This window comes from Gymnoscopelus microlampas (assembly GCF_963454915.1).
Source record: "Gymnoscopelus microlampas genome assembly, chromosome: 13".
NCBI lineage: Eukaryota > Metazoa > Chordata > Actinopteri > Myctophiformes > Myctophidae > Gymnoscopelus > Gymnoscopelus microlampas.
The window spans coordinates 26114207-26135900 of record NC_139950.1 but is presented as its reverse complement, the minus strand read 5'-3'; the positions used below and the strand labels follow the sequence as shown (position 1 = coordinate 26135900).

At 42.5% G+C, this 21694-nt stretch overlaps 1 protein-coding gene across 1 annotated transcript; it reads right to left on the bottom strand.

Moving 5' to 3' along the window:
- Positions 1–433: 433 nt before the first annotated feature.
- slc1a4 (solute carrier family 1 member 4) lies at positions 434–20361 on the bottom strand (the record flags this gene model as incomplete). The annotated part of the gene is made up of 8 exons (XM_084076332.1): positions 434–677; positions 2212–2346; positions 4380–4574; positions 8116–8349; positions 8639–8805; positions 12433–12498; positions 15237–15279; positions 19826–20361. The coding sequence occupies 8 exons, from the start codon at positions 20359–20361 to the stop codon at positions 434–436; spliced, it is 1620 nt and encodes a 539-aa protein (XP_083932458.1).
- Positions 20362–21694: the final 1333 nt, after the last annotated feature.

Below are 21694 nucleotides of genomic sequence, written 5' to 3'. Positions count from 1 at the left end.
TCACTAGTTCAATGGGTCATATGTGGCTTGTCTTACACATAAAGGTCAGATAAGGTCCTAGCCTAGTCTTTTAAAGGGTTAATGTTTCACATCATTCGGCAACAGAGGGCAGACTGAACTCTGGCTGCAGCTTGTAAACATTTCTCCGGACTATCATATACTACAATGTAAGATAGTGGAAATTTGAATAATGGCTGTCGGTGTATAGACTGATAATAAAAATAAAACAATAACATGATCTTACTAACTAAAGTAGTAATCATTGCACCATACATACTGCATACTGCAGTTATGGCACCTTTGTGTTTTTTACCTCAGAATGACCAAGCAAGTCAACGTGGTTTCCCGTCAGCGGCGGTATCAGAACCATAGAAAGGTAGAAAGTTTAGGCGGCACGAGGAAACAAAAATAACGACACACATTATAACAGAGTTCACAGGACAGATTCGATGGCCTCTGGCGTGGCCTCCAAGGCCTTGGCGTGGTGCGTGACGAGAGGCGAGGTCTCCTGCTCGGCCTGGGTGTTGGCCACCGACTCTACCCTGACCTCCGCCAGCTCCTCCTCGTCCATGGAGACCTCCTGCTGTCGTTTCTTCATCTCCTTCTGGTTGATGTAGTGGAGGATCCCCGCGCCCAGAGCGTCGCCTTCCACGTTTACCACAGTGGTGGTTCGATCCCTGTGAGTGGGAAAAAGAGAAGGATGTCAAAACAAAGCATGGATCTGGATGTTTTACATTTGAGTATTTAGTTTAGTATACTGAGGAGATTCCGTGCAGAATAACTCGGCACCTTACACACTTTCACACACTTAGTATATCCTCAAATGACTGCTCAAACAAACCAACCAACATAAACACACACTCGCACGCGCACACACACACACACCAGAGTCCTGCAACGGGCCGGGTACCCGTGGATACCCGACGGGTACCCGTGGATACCCGGGTGAAAATATATAATTTTATAAGTTCACGGGTAGGGGGACGGGCGGTACTATACTAAACGTGGGTGGGCAACATTTTATTGTGAAAATCAGTGCACTGTTTCCGCCCGAACAACGTCACTTGTGTAACTATAATGGCAGCTTTTACATGTTACTTTATGTAAAATAAACAGATCAGGAAGATGCAGGACTCAGTCGTCAGGAACCAAACTCCATACTTTATTGTAGATCTCATCACAGCAGAGAGAGACTAGTGTCTCCCTCCAGAGCTTCCCCATCACTCCCTAACACCAATGTCTTACACACATTTATATCTGGCAGAATGGTACACAGAGGTATAACAACAGATGGTCATTCCTTACATGGGCTTTATTCTATAACTGACTCGCACATCGTCAGCACGTTTGAAATAGGTTAGCATGAGTCGACTGTTTCTAAAATACTTTGTCAGGGAGAGGAGTTTAACAAGGAAGAACAGGTGATGATTGGTGCATCTACCAATCCATTCAATTTATCAATACCACAATGACTGGTATATGAATTTTATCCACCACATAACTTAACACAGCACGCCGGCATAGAGCACGCCGGTCAGTTGTCTTAACTCACAAAAACACCTTCAAATTAAAACCATGTTTATGCGCGTGGCTATATATGGAAAGCTTGCTCCTCCGTTCTACATTTGACGTGCAGAATGAACCTGACCACTGAATGTACCGCTATTGTTGAAGGCTGCTATCTTGTGTTAAAAGCATTTCAACACACTGTTAAATTGAGTGACTGTCTGTAGGCTATTTACTGCATGTAATCACGGGTAACGGGCGGACAACGGGTCCATTATTTGACGGGCGGGCGGGTCTGGTTTGTATTTTGATATAATCATGGGTGATGGGTCGGTCTACGGATCTGATTATTGACGGGTGGGGCGGGTGCGGGTGCGGGTTGTCAAAATTGGACACACGCACGCACGCACACACACACACACACACACACACACACACACACACACACACACACACACACACACACACACACCCCACCCACTTGCACATACGTATTCAGTATGCGTGCACTGTGCTCTAATGTTTGTATGTGTGTCTGTACCTCTGTATATGTACTGTATGTGTGTACACATGTATGCTCCGCACGCGCGTGTGTGTGTGTGTGTGTGTGTGTGTGTGTGTGTGTGTGTGTGTGTGTGTGTGTGTGTGTGTGTGTGTGTGTGTGTGTGTGTGTGTGTGTGTGTGTGTGTGTCGGTTTCTACTCACACTATCCAGTCCACAGCCAGCATGAGTGACAGGTCATGGGTAGGAAGGCCAATGGCCTCCAGGATGATGGCTATGGTGATTATTCCTCCTGCAGGGATACCAGCAGCTCCAACACTGGACGCTGTGGCAGTCACTCTGGAAAAACATGCACAGAATGAAGATGAATTATATTATCATTACTTACTGTTGTTGATGTTAGGGCTGTCACGATTATGAAATTTCACTTGATGATTAATTGTCACACAAATAATTGCGATTAACGATTTAATTGTGTTTTTGTCGTTGAGCGCCAGAACATTATGAATAAAAAATCCATCTCTGTTTGGCTTTTAGGGTTTGAAGTTGCACGGGGCAGATATGATAAATAACCTAAATATACAAAGAAATTACTTACATATTTTAAGAAAACATTAATAGTGGAAATAGCAGATCTACAATGCAACGCGTTGTGAGCTTGTAGATCTGCTATTTCCACTATTATTGAAAATGATTGAAAATATGAAAATGTTTCAACATGGAAACGATTAAAACGATTATGCAAAAATAATTGCGATTATCTGCAATTATGTAATAATTGTGACAGGCCTAGTTGTTGTTGTTGTTGTTGTTGTTAGCAGAGGTGGTCTTAAGTTCAAGTCTCAAACGGGTCCATTAATTTGCGATGAGGCATAGCAATAACAACAAGAGCACAGTATACACAAACATATAAGGTACAAGCAATGGAAGGAGTTGAAGTCTGTTTAGTTTATCCTATGGTTGTCTTAACCTATGACCTGAAAAGAGAGAGAGACTACTTACAGAGTGAGAGACACATAAATCTCTCAGTTGTTGTGACCTAGGGTGAAAGACTTGAAAGTCAAGTGTCCTCTTGCTGTCATTGATAAACTATAAATGTGACCAGGTATTACAATATAAACACATACACGTACTCGTACAAAGGATACATAAAACACGTGTTAGCAACACGTCAAGGTGAAACTACCAAGATTAATGGTCTCATTTTGAGTATGCATTTAAAAGCCCCTGGTGTGCTTTAAACAAGTGGTCCACACCCCAAACCTTAATATACAGTACATGTTCCAGACATACAGTCTGCTGACTCCTACAGGGCCCTGTGTCTTTTTAAGATACCATAGCCTTCCTGGTACGTGTGTGTGTGTGTGTGTGTGTGTGTGTGTGTGTGTGTGTGTGTGTGTGTGTGTGTGTGTGTGTGTGTGTGTGTGTGTGTGTGTGTGTGTGTGTGTGTGTGTGTGTGTGTGTGTGTGTGTGTGTGTGTGTGTGTGTGTGTGTGTGTGTGTGTGTGTGTGTGTGTGTGTGAAAGAGAGAGAGAGAGAGAGAGAGAGAGAGTGAGAGAGAGAGAGGCCTCCAGCAGAAGACATAGATCATGGTGTGGTGTAAATGGAGACACTGAAGTTGACCCGCTGAGTTCTCCAATGTTGACTCTCCAAATTCTACTGCCTCAAAGACATGCACTGACATGTTTATTCTGTGCATGAGATGTCTTTATTCGGCAGTGGTAATACTACCAGTAGGAGTAGCAACAATAATAGTATAGAAGTAGCAGTAATAGTAGTAGTAGTAGTAGTAGTAGTAGTAGTAGTAGTAGTAGTAGTAGTAGTAGTAGTAGTAGTAGTAGTAGTAGTAGCGGTAGTGGTGGATTTGCTGCATGTCATTCCCCGAATCTCTGCCTGTTTCCTGTCTCTCGCAACTGTACTTTTGAAATAAAGGCAGAAAAGCCCCAAAAAATATAATAACCCATTTAGACCTGAGGCCGATTTGAAACACGCCTTATAAATCCTAACCTAAGTTTTCAGAAAATCTCCCAGAAAATGTCTGTTGCTATATACATAGCATTTTTCTTCTTTTTTTAAAAAGTTTGTTTTGGTCTTTTTATGCTTTTATTGATAGTATAGTAGGTTGACCGGAAATGAGGAGAGAGAGCTTGGGAGTGACATGCAGCAAAGGCTCTCGGGATCGGGACTCAAACCCGCAACGCACTGTCAGGCTACATTGAGCCTAGGTGCCCGGACCGCTACGCCAGCGGGCCGGGCCATGCTTTCCCGTTTTTAAAGGTATAACAACGTATAGGCTCTCCCGGTCCTAACGGTTAAAAAACAAAAACACACAAAAAAAACTGTAACAATTCTCCTTCCACCCCCGTCACTCACAGGATGGTGAAGATGTGCCCGGCGTTGAGCGGAAAATTGTTGAGCTGGGCGATAAAGACGGCGGCGATGCACTGGAAGATGGCTGCCCCATCCATGTTGACGGTGGCGCCGATGGGCAGGATGAAGCGGCTGATCCGCTTGTCCACGCCGTTGTTCTCCTCAACGCACTTCATCATGGTGGGGAGGGTCGCTGAGCTGGTGGAGGGGTTGGAGAAAGGAAGGGAGTGAAAGATAGTGACAAGAGGAGAGAGGGGTGAAGAGCGGGAGAAAGACAGTGGGGAGAAAAAGAGATAAATGAGACAGGGCAAAAAGGAGGGACGGGGGAAGGAGAGACCGAAGGAGAAACCAAGATGAGAGTCAAAGGAAGATTGAAGAGAATTTCTGTTCCTACATGTTTCTTGTGCCTTATTTATACTTGGCTGCGCACTGTGTCGCACACCACAAATAGCAGATCTACAAGCTCACAACACGTTTCAGCACAACTTCGTAAGAGCTTGCAGATGTTCTATTTTCAGTGCGAGACACCAGCGCGCAACTAAGTATAAATCATATATATAAATAATTTCCTAAGAAAGGTAACATAGAGTCTTACTGCTTTCAGCCCAGTATAATAATTTAGTCCCCTTTGTACTTGTTGCGGTATTTGCCACTGTATATTTGCACATACAGTACTTGAAATGTATCCCTTGCATTTACACATCCTAACTATTACAAACCGACGCCGTGGCACTATTAATACAGCAATGTTCCAACTTGGACACACAATTATCACGGACATGTCACACCCAGCATATAACCTGTTCTCACTTCTACATTCAGGAAGGTGATATCGCTGAGTTTGTGCCGAAAGGGACTGTTTCTTTCCTCCAGGCCATATGTTAAACATGAGTTGACTTTTGCACTTCTGCACAGACAGAAGAAAGTTGAAGCTCAGTTGTGAGCTTGTAGATAGCCTATTTTCGAATAATAATATATCTATATCTAATAATATCTAATATCTATATCTAATAATAATATAAATCTGTAAAGTAACTTGTAACTAAACCTGTCAAACAACTGCAGTGGAGTAAAAAGTACAATATTTCCCTTATTGCCTCTGAGATGTAGTGGAGTATAAGTATAGAAAAATGGAAAGTAAAGTAAAAGTATTTAAGTACAGTACTTGAGTACATGTTAGTTACTTTCCACCGCTGATATTCTGTCGGAAGTTCATTGACTGCTAACTTCAAAGTCATACATAGACAGTTCTGGAAGTTCTGGCCTAAAAAGGTGATATATTTATTTGTCTACATTCTGTCAACAGTTCATTGACTTCTCTCTTCTACGTCATACCCAGCCTGCTCAACTGCGTTCTACAGTCGTTTAGTCAGCCTGTACGTGCTGGTGTGCCTGTTTATTATCTCCTCACCGCATTTGTCCTCAAACTCAAATTGATTTGTTTTCTCTTTTCTTTTTTTTTCTTTTTTACATATTTGTTCTAAACAGTGTTTTTCAGCTGTGCGCCCCACAGCCCACTTTGACCTGTGTAAACTGATGTAGTCCACAGTACATCTCCAAAATGTAGCGGTTTAAAGTTCAAAGTGATTGCCCATGCAAATACTAATTTGATTAACAACAGTCTGCAAGTTTCATCGCTGAATAATGTGTGGGTATCCAGTTTTTTTTCAGCCAGTGACATCATGTGATGCTATGGTGTAGTCAGTCTACACAGCAAAATGCCTCATGGGTCCATTTACAGGTCAATTTTCACAGAATTAACACATTTGATGCATCTTTCATTTAATGAAAGACCTACCACAGTGAAGAAAGAAGAAATTTGGTCTTGCCTTTTAATAAGAATCTCACTAAGGATGGTGATCGGTCGATGATCGGTTTGTCCAAACAATATATCTCAAAAGCAACTGGATGGATTGCCAATGGATTGCTGAGTATATTCATGCTCCATTAAGGACAGACACTAACCATTTGAATGACCCTATGGCCTTTTCTCTAGCACCACTGTCAGACCATTTTTAGCCCCTCTAATGAAAGCGGGGCTCTAAGGACGGCAAAAATCATTCGGTTCAAACCACATGTCTGGTTGGGTTTAAGGTGCAGCATAGCCTCTAGTCTAGGGGCCACTAGCAGGGCTTTTAGACTTAATAAAAAGTTAGTGTTTAAAATTCACAGCAACTTAAATGATAAATGCAACTAAATTGTACCAAATTCAGTATAACTGTACATATACAAAGACAGTTTGTAGTCGAGGTCAGTTTCCCCATTCTGACCTTGAGGTTAAGGTCAGTTTCCCCATTCTGACCACTGTTCAAATGTACTGGGCTCTGGTGTTGTTGGCCAATATAGAGGAACAAAAATGACAAGAATGCCCCAATTTCCACGGCTGGATCACGTTTGGCAGAACTGTGCCTGAAGCCCCAAGCTGCAGTCAAGTTCCAGAAAGACTTGAGGGTGAAGCGACGGAGCAGTGCACATGCGAAACAGGACTGAAATAGTACCGTTAGGATTAGTTATCCAGGTCAGGGTGGTCTTGACTGACTGTTTACATTGGTGTGTATGTGTGTGTATGTGTGTGTAGGGGTGTGTGCATGCGTGTGTGTGTGTGTGTGTGTGTGTGTGTGTGTGTGTGTGTGTGTGTGTGTGTGTGTGTGTGTGTGTGTGTGTGTGTGTGCGTGTGCGTGTGCGTGTGCGTGTGCGTGTGCGTGTGCGTGTGTGTGTGTGTGCGTGCGTGCTTGTGTTGTTTGAACACTTCTGTGAATTATCTTGTTGATTCTTTCCACAGTGTTTCCCGAGCCTGATTAACCACGTGTTCTATTAGAAAGCATGCACGGAAAGCAACAAGATGAAGCCATCTTCAGGCTGCTAAATATCCTGGTAAGCGTTGAGAGAGAGCCCCAACAGAAATAGTTTCAGTTCATGGCACAACATTATAAGCAACACGGTTAGAATGACCTTGTTGAGTATTACTGTGCCTCTAGAAGTTCGTCCCAGTATAGCAATACAGTTTGGGGGGTTTGTTTACTAAGTTACTATCCTCCATACTTACTTACCTCTCACCCTGCCTAAGTATTTCTTATTTACCCAACAACCTATTTACCCCCAATTTACAATAACAATTTAGGCATTTAGCAGACACTTTTATCCAGAGCGATTTACAAGTGTCAGTATAGCAGAAAAACGTTCTATACTCTCACCTACTCTTACCTACTTTTACCTATTTACACACAGGTAACTCCAAACTGGATTTTGCTGTGTACCAACCAACTTACCTACCTACCTACCACCTACCTACCTATGTACTACCTATATACTTAGCTATCTACCTATTCATTTGCTTACACTTGAAACCCACCAGGCGCACAAGCATAAGCGCACAGACACTGATTTTCTTCGGCTCCTTCTCACTGGCCGTGCACGCTCGCTCTACTATCTTTCCCACCCTACCTACCAACCTAGCTACTTCATCTGCTTTGATTGATTGATTGATTGATTGATTGATTGATTGATTGATTGATTGATTGATTGATTGACTGACTGACTAACTGACTGTTTGTTTCTTTGTTTCTTTGTTTCTTTAAACAAATAAATTAATCTTTACTCTTTATTAGCAAGTTTGGGAAATGGATAACACAAAAAGCCCTTGCTGTCTTAGATACTAACATCCAACTTGCTTACAAACGTATTCATTAACAAGTAAAATGAGTCTGAATTGAGGAAGAGAAGGATGACGTGTCTGTACCTGGAGCAGGTGGCGAAGGCGGTGGTGAAGGGCGTGATGAGTCCCGACAGGAAGCTGAATGGATTCTGCCTGGTGAAGCCGAAGTATATGAGAGGCAGGACGATGCCTCCGTGGATGATGTGACCCAGGATGGAGGTGAAGATGTACTTCCCCAGGCTGGTGACCAGGAGAACCACGTCCTCCATCTCCACGATCTTACTGCCCACCAGGAACATGATGCCAATGGGAACGTACCTGACAGAGGAGGCACGACGGTTAGGAGCTTTCTCAAGTATTTGGAGAGAGAGAAAGAGATCGGGGAAGGGTGAAATCCAAAAACGGATATAAAGAAGATATGATCAATATTTTGTAATAATTTGTTGTGTGTGTGTGTGTGTGTGTGAGAGAGAGAGAGAGAGAGAGAGAGAGAGAGAGAGAGAGAGAGAGAGAGAGAGAGAGAGAGAGAGAGACAACAGAGAGAGAGTGCATGTGTGTGTGAACCTGTGCATGTGCATGGCCATGGGCATGCATGTGAGCCACTCACCACATGATCCACGACACCAGGACCATGGTGGCTTCGTTGAAGGCGTTGAAGAAGCGGATAAGCTCCTCCCCCTCATCTCCCAGCTTCCTCAGGGCCACGCCAAACACCATGGCGAACAATACGAGACCCAGTATGTTCATACCATCTGGCTCTGTACCGACCGGCACCTGGAGGACAACATAATAACAATGAAAATTATATTAAGGTGCAGTACGTTTTTTTTTTTTTTTTAGGGACCCCCTGGAACCCCCAAAACGACCCCTGGGGCTCCCCGAACCCCACTTTGAGATCCACTGGGTTAGAGGATCCAGACAAGGGGTTTAGTGGATGACATGATGTGAGACCAGAGAGGACAGGAACAAGCCCCGACTGAGTCCCTTATTGTCCTGAGCTGTCCCAGTGTACGCTAGCTTCATCCCTCCCCATCCCCAGCTAACATCCCATGACAGCCTGTACTGTTAGTCGTGTACATAAGAGTCAGTGCCAAAAATGAATGGCACAAGCTGCTGCCTCGTTCTAGGTCAATGGATGGTCACGAATGACAGTATTAGATTTTATAGGGATACTAATGGTCCAATGTAGCAATGGATTCTTGCTCATTGCTCAATTCCGTGTAATGTGCCAACTTCACCGAGACAAATTTCTCTTATGCGCAAACATACCTGCCAATTCAAACAAGCCCAATCAAACAAAATGGGGGTGATGGACAGCTGCCCATAGACCTTTTTCATGGCAGTCATATTGACATGAAATAGCAGGGTTAACAGTAACACAGGGGTTACCTATCATCCCAATTAAGGTTCCATAGTGTAGCGAGACTATCCAGTAAGCCAACAGGCACAATAGCAGCACCCTGAGTCGGTTTACACAACCAATTCACTGGTAACACCTGTATCGTAGTAGTCGTAGGAGATGGATTGCTGAGGTGGAGCGCAACACCTACCATCAGCTCCCACTACTTACCGCACGACTTGCCACACCCAAGCCGTGCTGCTCATTCGCCCATCAAGTCCTAGTTCAGATAGTGAAAAAAGCCGAAATACAAACTCATTATCTGGACAATTTTAAGGTTTATTTCTATTTGTTCTGGAAATCTTAAGAAACATTTTTTTATTTAAGAATGAATAAATGAATAAAGCAGGACATTTACTTAAGTCTTAAAAAAAGGTCCGAGACTCAATGTTTGGGGAACACTGTTCGAACAAACACATCACATCCTCATGCCCAGTCCATCCTCCGCCATGTCTGAGTGCACCGGGACAAAGGTCCAGTGGTAATTTTGGAACGGGTGCCCAGTCCTGCACTGGACACGCAGCCGGCTGGGCAGCACCTCACACAGACAGACAGACAGCGCTCGACGGCTGGCACACTGTCAGATCCTAGATTCCTATTAATAAAACAACAATGCTGATGTAACTTGATGTAACATTTGCTGCAACAAATAGTGTTTTAAATGCATAGATTACACAGATTATCAAGATGTTCCACGTTCTCTTCACTATACAATTCCTTGTTGAGGTGCATTCACATGACATCAGGTACAACATGTATATTATTCTGAGCAACGTGATTCAATATTAATATTAATGTGATGGGGAGGTACATGGTCTTCTTGAAACGTCAGAAGTCCTGTCTGTTTCTATTCGTTCATTTGACAGATAAAATTGCAGTTTACAAAAAGAAACTGAAAATACAAAGGCAAGACATCCTTGCACATTTAACCACATCGGGTGGTCTAGACTAGAGGAGTAATGTCGACTCCATAAACAAAAAACTGAAACAGTATCAACATTTTGGCACTGACTCTTTAAATACAACACAAATATTTTCATCTTACTGTACAACTGGGTCATTGTTTTCCTCTTGATTAGACAAAGGATTCCTTGCCAATTACTTAATCATCAGCATATTAACGCAATCTTATTGATATGGACTCTGGCAAATGTTACTCTATCCTATTTGTTCATACAACCAAGTTCACTCTCACTTAAACAGCAGCCCTTACAAACCCTCATCCGGCACTTTAAGTGTGTTTCATCTATTTACTTTAAGGTTATGCAACGCCAACCTATAGTGCTACACTACAGGTATATTGATTCCACAGGCAGTGCAAAGATGAAGATTTTAAACCCCTCCTAAAACGGCATTTGGCTGAAAGTGACACTCTATTGTCCCCCACTGACATGCCCAGTCACCATCATTGAATCAACCTGCTAGTCCACCTGGCGTTAAGAGGTGACGTGTGATTTCAAACCACAACCCTGTATGCAATTTGGTGAGAAACTCAGGAGGAAAGATAAAATTAGCAGGAGGACTTTAAAGAATACTTCACCCAAAAATGTACTTTTTTTCTATCAATTAATCAGCCCATGAAGCCTTGAATTCATGGTGAATTATTTTTTTCCCCTCGCATTTCTGAGCCAATAATCCACTATTTGACTAATTGAAGTTAATAGGAGACAAATCTTAACCAGAGCAAAGCCACATTTGAAACATTGTTTTTGAACCTGTATCATCAGCAGGCTCATCAGTGATTACATTGTGTGCGTTTATTCTTTTATATAGTTTATTTTTGTTAATTTTGGTCTCCTACAGCAGTTGAGTTCTCAATTATTGAATTATTGGCTCAGGAATGCAACAAAAACAAAAGGATCTCCGTGAATTCAAGTCATTTTTTGGGTGAAGTATTACTTAAATCAACTATCTCCCTACAAACCCTCACTGGTGTTCCTCATCCATTACCACCGCCCACAACGTGCTTATTCAGTGTATTAGTACCCATGAGTGACTGCACACACTGCCTCTCCTCTGTCTATTTACACACTTTTCACACCATGTCCTTAATAACCTTGTTCTAATGCTCTACCAAGCAGACAACAAGGTAGGGAACAGACCACAGGACAAACACAAGCTGTCCAAGGAGCTTCACTGTTAGTAACTGTCCCTTTTCGCAATTGCATAATGTATTTATGTATTGTTTTTTATATTATATATATCTATTAAGAGTGAAAAAGTCATACAATTCACACATTTCATTTGCTGTACACATTTATAACCTATAACTATGCACAACAAAAGAAAAGGAGTTTCCAGGGACCAAAACTTGTTCAAACACTTGCCGATCCACTGATCAGTCTTACCCAAATATGGAGTTCCACACGTCATCAATATGAAGTCATTATCATGACATCACCAGAGATCTACAGGGAAGCTACATTGTAAGCGAGACAGGGTCTAATAACAGTTAGATCCCCCCGTCGTGTGTAATGATTGTCTCCGCCAGAGGTGGAGAGTATGTTTTCGTTCTTGTCCTTCCGTGTGTCCGTCCGTCTCAGCCAAGCTAACATTGGTCAAGCTTCACGTGACACGTGACAATATGTTGTCACCAATGCTTTTGATTGGCTAGCGAGACGCATGACGAAATAGAAACCTATAAATAGGTGTGTCACTTCAAAAAAATCATTTATATTTTTTGAAGTGAGCTTCCATCAGCCAAGCTAACATTGGTCAAGTGACACGTGACAATATGTAATATGAATAGGTAAGACAGGATTAATCAGGAACAGTACTGGCGGAGACCTGTGCTCCGAGGAGCACATTTTCTAGTTATGTACTGTATCTGTCTCTTGCATGTAAACATGACTTAATATACAGAGGGTCTTTTGTGATGTGTGCATGCGTGAGTACGTACGTACGTGCGGGCCTAAGTGCACGTTTGTGAGTGATTTCACAATCAAATGTTTGATGTACGCATTGTAGGCTACGGTATGTTGTGGGCAGGTTCTGTTCCATACCTTTTGGTAAAGCGTGGTTCCATTGGTATCGTTTCCCACGGCAACCATCTTGTAGTCCGTGGCGTACTGTATCATGTAAGACAAAGGAAGGGACCAAACAGGACATCAGTTTTATGTAGTTTCAATCTGCAAACATCCTCCATTTCAGCACAAATCAACACCACATTTACATTTGCCAGGCATGCTCTTCACTCAGTAGAAAGAAAGAAATGGCTGTAATAAAGGGCAGATATATACTGTATACAGTATAATATATATATATATATATATATATATATATATATATATATATATATATATATAAAAACAATATTTCTACACATTGCAAATTTAAACATTTAAATTAAAGGAATTATGCTTGGTACTCTGCGTGTCTGTCTTTCTACTGTGACTCGAGTGCCCAAGATATAGTCAGACAGACAAAGACATCCTGCTGTGCCTCTATGCCAATCTGTTGAATGGGAAATTGTAGGGAAGTTCAGTATTTGGGCATGCAAGGAAACACACGGTTATGTAACTATGGAAATGACAAGACACTCGCATACAGAGATAACAGTGTGGATCACCGTTATTGTCCACTTTTCCAGTTACACTCACACTATTTCTGTTCTATCTATCTCACTCCTTATGAAGACACAGATCATAGTCAGATGACGAACAACATGCAATACAACCATGATATACATGCCAGAGGAAGGGCCTTTTTAATGTCCCTGAAACAGCCATATGTCATCTTATATAAATATACCCTCTTTTCTCCAGTCTTGGTCTCATCCAATGCTGTACTCCTGCCAGCGGAATCTACCACTATATAGAATTGGGGGGAGGCAGTGAACTCTTTGGCCTCTGTGAACTTTGGCACTTGATTGCTCCATTCTATATAAGAGTCCACTCTGAGGTACTTAGTATATGAGCATTCATGTGTTTCTATGCCTCCATGTGTATATCTGAGTGTGTGTGTGTGTGTGTGTGTGTGTGTGTGTGTGTGTGTGTGTGTGTGTGTGTGTGTGTGTGTGTGTGTGTGTGTGTGTGTGTGTGTGTGTGTGTGTGTGTGTGTGTGTTTGTGTACGTACTTCAGTGTGTACAAGCTTGAGTTCACTCATGGGCATAACCACGTACGTCCATGTCACCAAATATTGAACTTTCCTGCCCCCCCCCCCCCTCCACACACACACACACACACACACACACACACACACACACACACACACACACACACACACACACACACACACACACACACACACACACACACACACACACACACACACACACACACACACACACACACACATACACTCCTACCGCCTATTTCAGCCTCAACAGACACTTGTGTAATTCTTAGAACCAGCGTCCGTGGTTTCACCAAGCAGCCAGGCGGGAGCTGGTTGCTAGGCTGGCTGGAATGGAACGGGTCCCCCATGCTAACAATTGGGGAGGGGGAAACAGAGGGAGACATTTGGACAGGCGGGTGGGTGGCTGGAGGGTAGCAGTCTTTATTTGGAGACGCTCTTCATTAAGAGATATTACGAGGCACTTGCAGCTAGAATTTAAGACAACTGTGAATTAAGTTGTGGTGGTGCAGGTGACGTAACACCTACTACAGTGGGTGGGGTCTAATGGCCAGAGTTCAGAATGGAGCTGCATCGAGTATAAAACTGTTTTGTTCCCCAGAGAACTTTGTTCGTTTCAGCAAGACCTGCCTGCCAAATTGACTTTGTTTAGAGTTTGCTGACAGCTTAAGTCTGCTGTGTTTTGGTAGCACAAATCCTCATGAACTACTACAGGGGCTCCCAAACCTTTCCATGCCAAGGAGGACCCACAAATAGCCATACCCTCTGGCTGCATCCCCCCTTGTGAAATGGCTTTTTTTTTGGGGAACTTTTTGGAAAGTCTTTTCAAACATTTTTGTCAAGCATCTTATGACATCACAACATAGACGACCAGACAGAAAAAAATACTAATGACTGATAAATAGATTCTTGATAAAATATTTCTCAAAGCCACACATAAGTCAATATTTGAAGAACAAATTAAATTCAGACCATGTGAACTCAAACTACCAGTATTAATCATAAAATAAATAAATAAATACATTATTAACCCATTTATTATTAGGTTATGGATAGGTACTTTTCTTTTGGTTAAAGTTAGGTACTGTTTATTTGGTTAAGATTAGGGTCATGGTTAAGAATCGTTTACCCATCTTCATATAACTGGTCCTCACTAATGCTCATGATAATATGGTACTACTCACTCTGTGTCTCAGAAGAGGGCTGTGGACAGTTCAGAAACCTGCCTACCAGTAACATCATCGATTGGGAATCCAAGCTAATAGAAACAGCAGGATTTCTATTCCTGGAAAGTTAGCATGCTATAATGGAAGCTATTGTTCTCAAGCTAATAAAAAAAAAGAAAGAATTTAACTCGTGTTTGAAAAAAAAAGGTTTTAAACCTTATGATGTCACTGGTAGGGGGTTTCTGAAGTGTCCACAGCCTCCTCTGAGACACAGAACAAGTAAAAACAAATTGTATAATTTTATCATGAGCATTAGTGAGGACCAATTATATGAAGATGAAAATGGGTGAAGTCATCCTTTAATGTCAAAACTGCTGGTTTGAGCTCAGATCGACTGCATGAATCAAAATATTGATGTAATGATAAATGTTGAATATTATATTGGACTATCACAGATAAAACCACAAAACCCAATATTGGTTGGGCTCTAATTTCCGGTTTGGACAAACTCACAGCTTGGCATGAGATCAGGTTGGATGGAGTGGAGTAAACTGGTGTAACTTACAGAACGGAAAGCAGCAGCCACCAAGTTGGCTGGGAACAAATTCCTGAAGAGCAAATAAGAAGGGAAGAGAAAAGTCACAGAGAAAAGTTACAAAAACGTGACACTCAATAACAATTGCAACTTTTGACTGTCTCAGAGCCTAAGGCAGCTGATAAGCACTGAGAAATCCTCTAGTAATGTCTAATCCATTCAAATCCCTGAGCAAACCTCCAAGATTCCCAAAGCCTACACGGCGTGCTGACCAACCCCTTTAGAATGATAAATTGGCTACCGCAATAGCTGGCCATGAAACTGCTCTGTGCACTTTGGATTTATTCCCAGGATCCTCCACTTGGATTTTTGGCACCACTCCAACTCTCTGACAGAATGGGATTTGAGCAGCTGTGTCTGCATTGACCCTCCACTCCTCAGTCCATAGTTGACTAAAACAGACTGACTAGATCTCAGGATAAACATCTGTGCAGTGTGGCATAGAGGTATCCAATATGCCATTAGGAGCCAAGAGCAATGCAGGATTTCCCTTCAACTGAACACTGCACCAGCTGATTTCAGTAATTAGGTGACCGCCCGCCCCCTTCTCTCTTGTTGAAGGACTGGTAATACATTAAATAAGCCAGTGTTTTTGTTTTTTTTAGAATGAAGGCTGTCACACTATTGGCAAGACCACAGAAACCCAAGGGGATGCAGATTTGTATTGCAACGGTGCAACCATACAATGACTCTGAGTCAGAGCCACTGTATGGTTGCACCAATGCACCGTTGCAATAAAAATCTGTCTCCGACTCGTTTGCAAGGGAGATTCCTTGCTTCCTGGAATTACAACTGTCATGCAAGAAAGATTAAGACATTTATCTGACACATTTTAATTGTGTGTCAGCAATGACATAATTAACGGTGACCTGAGTAGCGTCTGAAAAGTGTATATATATATTACTCTACATAGGGAGTAGAGAGTAGTGGAGTAGTGAATGAGTGAAGGATCTCGGACATGGCCCATGTGATTCCTTGGCTGTTCAGAATTAAGCAATGTTACATGAGAAGGGTGTGCTTTACCATGATTAACAGTGATGTGGTCAGGAACAAGGCGTAGAAACGCAAGCAATCGCTGAAGCCCCCCCCCCCCTCTAGTTGACGGTATGGTAATAGATTATATTATACTGATAGTCATTGTAGAAGCACTCCCTTGTGCATTTGCACTGACTCCTGTCTAAGACTCCTATCACATGACAGGGGATCAGGAGGATTAATCTACTGGGAAACTAGAATTGTGAGCCAAGCCAATGTGGTTTTCCCACAAGGCCTGTGGGTACTGGAGCTGCATGGAATTTTAGTCCTCATGGACCTTGAGTATTTATCAATATTTATCAAATACCACTAGACTCATTGTGTCATTCATTACAGGACCATTGGCGGTCTGGCATTTTTGGCCCATTGACTATGAGTCATGGACCGTATACTTGACATTAATGCCGGCCATTTCCCAAAGCATATCATAGTTTGGGACTTTGAGGAAGCCACTAGATTCCATTAATTTCAGTACGGTCGATATGAAAATCGACTTGCAGACCTGCAACTTGTTGGAGATGCAGTAGGTCCTCCTCCCCTCCTTTTGATTGTCAAAGTTACAATGCCATAGCATTTTGATGCATTTTAAGCATGAATTGATTTGAAGCCGATAATAGTCCCTGAAGAAGATATTGATTGATGTATGAATTTAATTCAAACCTCCATGACTTCTTAACCATGCAGAGCTAGGTTTAGCCAAACTTTACTTAATTATTCAGTTATTTCAGGTATTTAATAATATACTGTACACAAACTCCAAATCCAGTGTGGGACCTTTAATTAAATGTTATAAAGTATTTTGTAATGAATACATATCTTAAGTTCTTATTGACATTCTCAAGTTCAAGGTGCTCCCCACATGATTGTTTTGTTTTGTTTTGTAAAATAATTTTCAATTTGGGATAGCAATTTCATCCAATCATATGAGAGAGAGAACTCATTCAGGATAAAAGAGGAGACAACAAATAAATGAAGAGACAAGATTGCAACTGTAACTCAAGCTGATAAATCTTTGTGGGGTTCTATCTCCTAATTGGATGACATTTATATCTTTTTATTATAGAGCTGGAGAGACGGGGAGACCCCTGTTACTGAACAAACCCTCTAGCAATGATTACAGTCAGAGCTTTAACTTTTTAACAAAATACATTTTGTTTTAACCATTTTGCTTTTATAGTTGTGGTGGAAAGATTCATATAACAGTCATTGTGGTATTGATAAATTGAATGTATTGGTAGATGCACCAATCATCACCTGTTCTTTCTTGTCAAACTCCTCTCCTTGATAAACTCCTTACAGACAGCCGACTCTTGCAAACCTATTTCAAACATGCCGACTAAGTGTGAGTCAACTATAGAATAAAGCCCATGTAAGGAGTGACTATCTGTTGTTACCTCGTGTACTTCTCCTGACAGTATTGTATAAATGTGGGTAAGACATTGATGTGAGGGGTGATGGGGGAAGCTCTGGAGGGAGACACTAGTCTCTCTCTGCTGTGGTGAGATCTACAATAAAGTATGGAGTTTGGTTCCTGGCGACTGAGTCCTGCATCTTCCTGATCTGTTTAATTTACATAAAGTAACATGTAAAAGCTGCCATTATATAGTACACAGCACTGCAGTAGCACACATCATGGTTATATCATATGTGCTGGCCAGCCAGTAATTCAGGGAGAAAGGGGGAGGGGCAGAGGGGGAGGGTTGGGGTAAGAGAGTGTCCATGTGCATAGCCTATAATTGTACCAGTGGCGTACCCACCATAGAGGCAGGGCAGGCGGCCGCCTGCCCAACTAAAATCTAGCCTCCCCTAGAAAATAAAGTAAAAGACTGAAAAACAGGCAGTGAAAAAAATCCAAAGAGAATAGTGGCCGTCGGACCTCGTCCATTCACGCGGGCAGGCAGCTAATCACTACCGTATACAAACAGCAGAGCGACGTCGCCTATACTATAGTGATGCAAATGTTTGCCTTTATCTTCATGGGGTGCCAGGAGTGGGGGTCTCTGGGCCATCACCTGTACTCACCAGGCATAAAAGGGGCTCTGAGTATGAGAGCAGCTTGAACCATTAAACTACAACATGAAGAGACCACTGCTGAATAATTGATTGATTGATTATACTTGCATATTGTTTTTATTAACGTTTTTCAGTTTTGTAGTCAGTGTTGCGTTGTTAACTTGTTTCCCCCAGATTTTTTCCCCCGAGTACCCCCCCCCCCCCCGCCCCTTCGGAGGGGGGGGGGTGGGTAGGTAGAGAAAAAAATCTCGCCTGCCCTAAATGTAATTTCTGGGAACGCCACTGAATTGTACTTGTAGACGTTGATCCTGAATACACTGCCCCATCCATTACAAGAGCTGTGGTTCCCAAACAAACCTTTTAGCAAAAGAGTAATTTGATGTCTCCCTGAACTACTGAAAATAGCTGACCTACAGCTCACAACAGCTTGTAGATCTGCTATATATTTTTTTCTAATTCATGGCATTTCTTAGATTATTTATTTTTATTTATGATTTTTTTTTTTTAAAGACAAATTGTGCATTCTTGGAGGGGATTTTTGGGGAAATATTTGGAAATAATATCAATTAAAAACAAAATATAAGAAACTGAAAAATAAGGGGACATCTACTTGCAACCAATAAAAATGGACCACCGACCCAAACTTGGGTCCCGACCCACTGCTTGGGAACCACTGCATTAGAGAGCTCTCCCCTTTATAAATGCATGTCATACAGTCCATGCCACTCTGGCAGACCAGGCATGCGCCGAACCATCCATGTGTGTAGGCTACGTACAACCACTAACCTATATTCTATAGCCCGAGGAGGAGAGAGTCGAGACGCATGCGTACGATGTGCCATGTAAACATGCTCTATCACTTAACAAGTGAAGCTTCTACACATGTAAGATTAGTTTTTAATTGCTAGTATTAAACACACCGCATCAGGTCTAACGAGTATTCCTATCTCGTAAAACCTACAGTCCCTGCCTCTCCGTGCCACCCCTGGTGTTCATGCATGACATGCTGTGCACTGTTACTATAGTCTAGCAAGCACAGTGGTTCTCAACCTGTGGGGGTTGATCTTGATGGGGTCCCCAGATGAGAGTGAAGTGAAAATGTAACGACTTTTAAAGAAAGAAAAGACCTATACTGCATCAAAAGTAATCAACTAACTATACTATAAAAACTGGTCAAACATTGGCCAAATTGTCAAATAATATAGAAAGAGGCAAAATGTGTTAAAATAGCAGATCTACAAGTTCACAACGCCTCACAACAAGCAGTGTGAGCTTGTACATCTGCTATTTTCACATAATTTACCTGTCCGAGTCAAACTACATTCCGTGCTTGTCAGGGTGGGCGTCCCCAGTTCAAATATGATTATTTTGGGGGGTCGCGCCGCGGCCTGAAAAGGTTGAGGACCACTATAGCGGCTAGCCTAGTACGCACATGTTGCTCGAGTCTTTAAAGCCTTTTAATGGAAACATAGTAGGCTATTCATCATCATCATCATATAAGGGACATTTACCTCGCCAGGTCTAAAAACGAGTCAGCCGTCTCCTTGTTCGTGTTGAGCGTCTCCAAGCCCAAGTTGTTGGAGTTCAGGCCACCTGCGCCCACCCCGGGCTTGATGAGCAACGCCAGCGCCACGCCAATGCCCGAGGCGATCAGGGTGGTCACCAAGAAGTAGGCGACGGCGATGCCCCCCAGCTTCCCCAGGGAGCGGGTGTCCAGGCTGGCGGCGCCGGAGACCAGGCTGCACACCACCAGGGGCAGGATGATCATCTTCAGCATCCTCAGCAGCATCTCGCCGGGGAAGGCGAAGTAAGTCATCTGCGCCCTGGTGAGGTTCATGTTGCGGACCATCATGCCCAGCCCGACGCCCACCAGGACCCCCGACACCGTCAGGATCACCATCAGGTTCCGCTTCAGGAACACCATCAACTTGGCGTTGAAGCTTTTTTTTTTCTTCTCGTATTCTTCTCCCGGCTTCTCCGACAGGATGCGGTCAGTGGACGTGGAGTTTGGCATGGCGTGCCCGTTGATGTCGATCTTGTTCTCCATCTTTCGCGTGGCAAAAAAAATGTTAACAGCGTGTTTGTGTGAGTAGAACCGTGGGCTTCGTGTCGCGGGCTGCAGCAGCGTGGGTGTGGGTGTGTGGGCTGACTGGAGGAACACTCCTGCTGCTGTCAAAAGCAACGTGCGTCTCTCTGCCAATGGAGAAAGAGCGGCAAGACATTAAAGGTAGACTCCAGATCCCATTCACTGAAGAGATGATCGCTAGATGATTGGCTAGTTGGTTGTCAGGGAGACAGTAGCTACAATTCAATTCAAATTCAATCTTTATTTCAGACCCAAGGGAGATCCATATCACAATAAAAACACCATACAAAAAAAATAAAATAACAGAAAAGGAAAAGAAAAACTACAACGTGGACAACTACCTGTGACTGGCTAACAATGTATTATTGTTTGTCATTAAATGTTTCGATGAATTGAATACACAGGACCCCAATGGAAACAAGCTATAGTACTTTCTTGGGTTTAATAGTCCTTCTACAGTAAGCATCCTTTTGTATTGTACTGCACTTTCTGTGCTTTTTTTTGCAAACTGTTACTAAAGTATTCAATCAATTAATCAATCATCAATCATCAATCAATCAATCAATCAGCTTCAGGCAATTTAAGTGTAGCTAATGAAACTGTAGTTGTGACTGTTACGTCTGTGCAGGCATGCACATTTGCTACAACCTGCAGCAATAGTAGGCCTAGTCGTCGTTGACATGTTGGAGGATATATATTCCACACAGCCAAAACAATAGCAATACACATAACATAGACATATAGTGGCGTCAGTAGTTGCCTGACAACCAACTAACCAATCACAGCGTAACGGCCTTTCTAGGCTATGGGACTGAGAAAAATAGCCAGTGGGTGCCAGGGCATGCGCACATTCTACGGCATTTTATATGAAGAGCAAATGATGCAACAGTGGGAGAAATTGCTAGGGTCTCTATTAGTATTCCCCAAGGGGGGGGTAGGGCAGACCAGGACAATGCAGGCTCATAAAATACATTGTTTTAATCCATGTATATATATGCCTTCACTTAAGACAAGTGCTAAAGTTAGGGCCTACTGCTCTGATTTAAACCAGTGGTTTTCAACACTTTTCATATCAAGGTCCATTATGTTTTTGCCATCTGAGCCACGGACCACCATTTGATGCGATTTAACCCCTCAGACCTAAAACTTAGAATATTTTGTAATCGTTGGATAAGATTTTGACCACAATTCCATGCTGTATTGATGTGGTACCATAGGAGAGATAGTAACAGGCACACGTTGATCAAAATAACAATTATTTAAGTAATGCAGATGTTTAACAATATTTTAACTC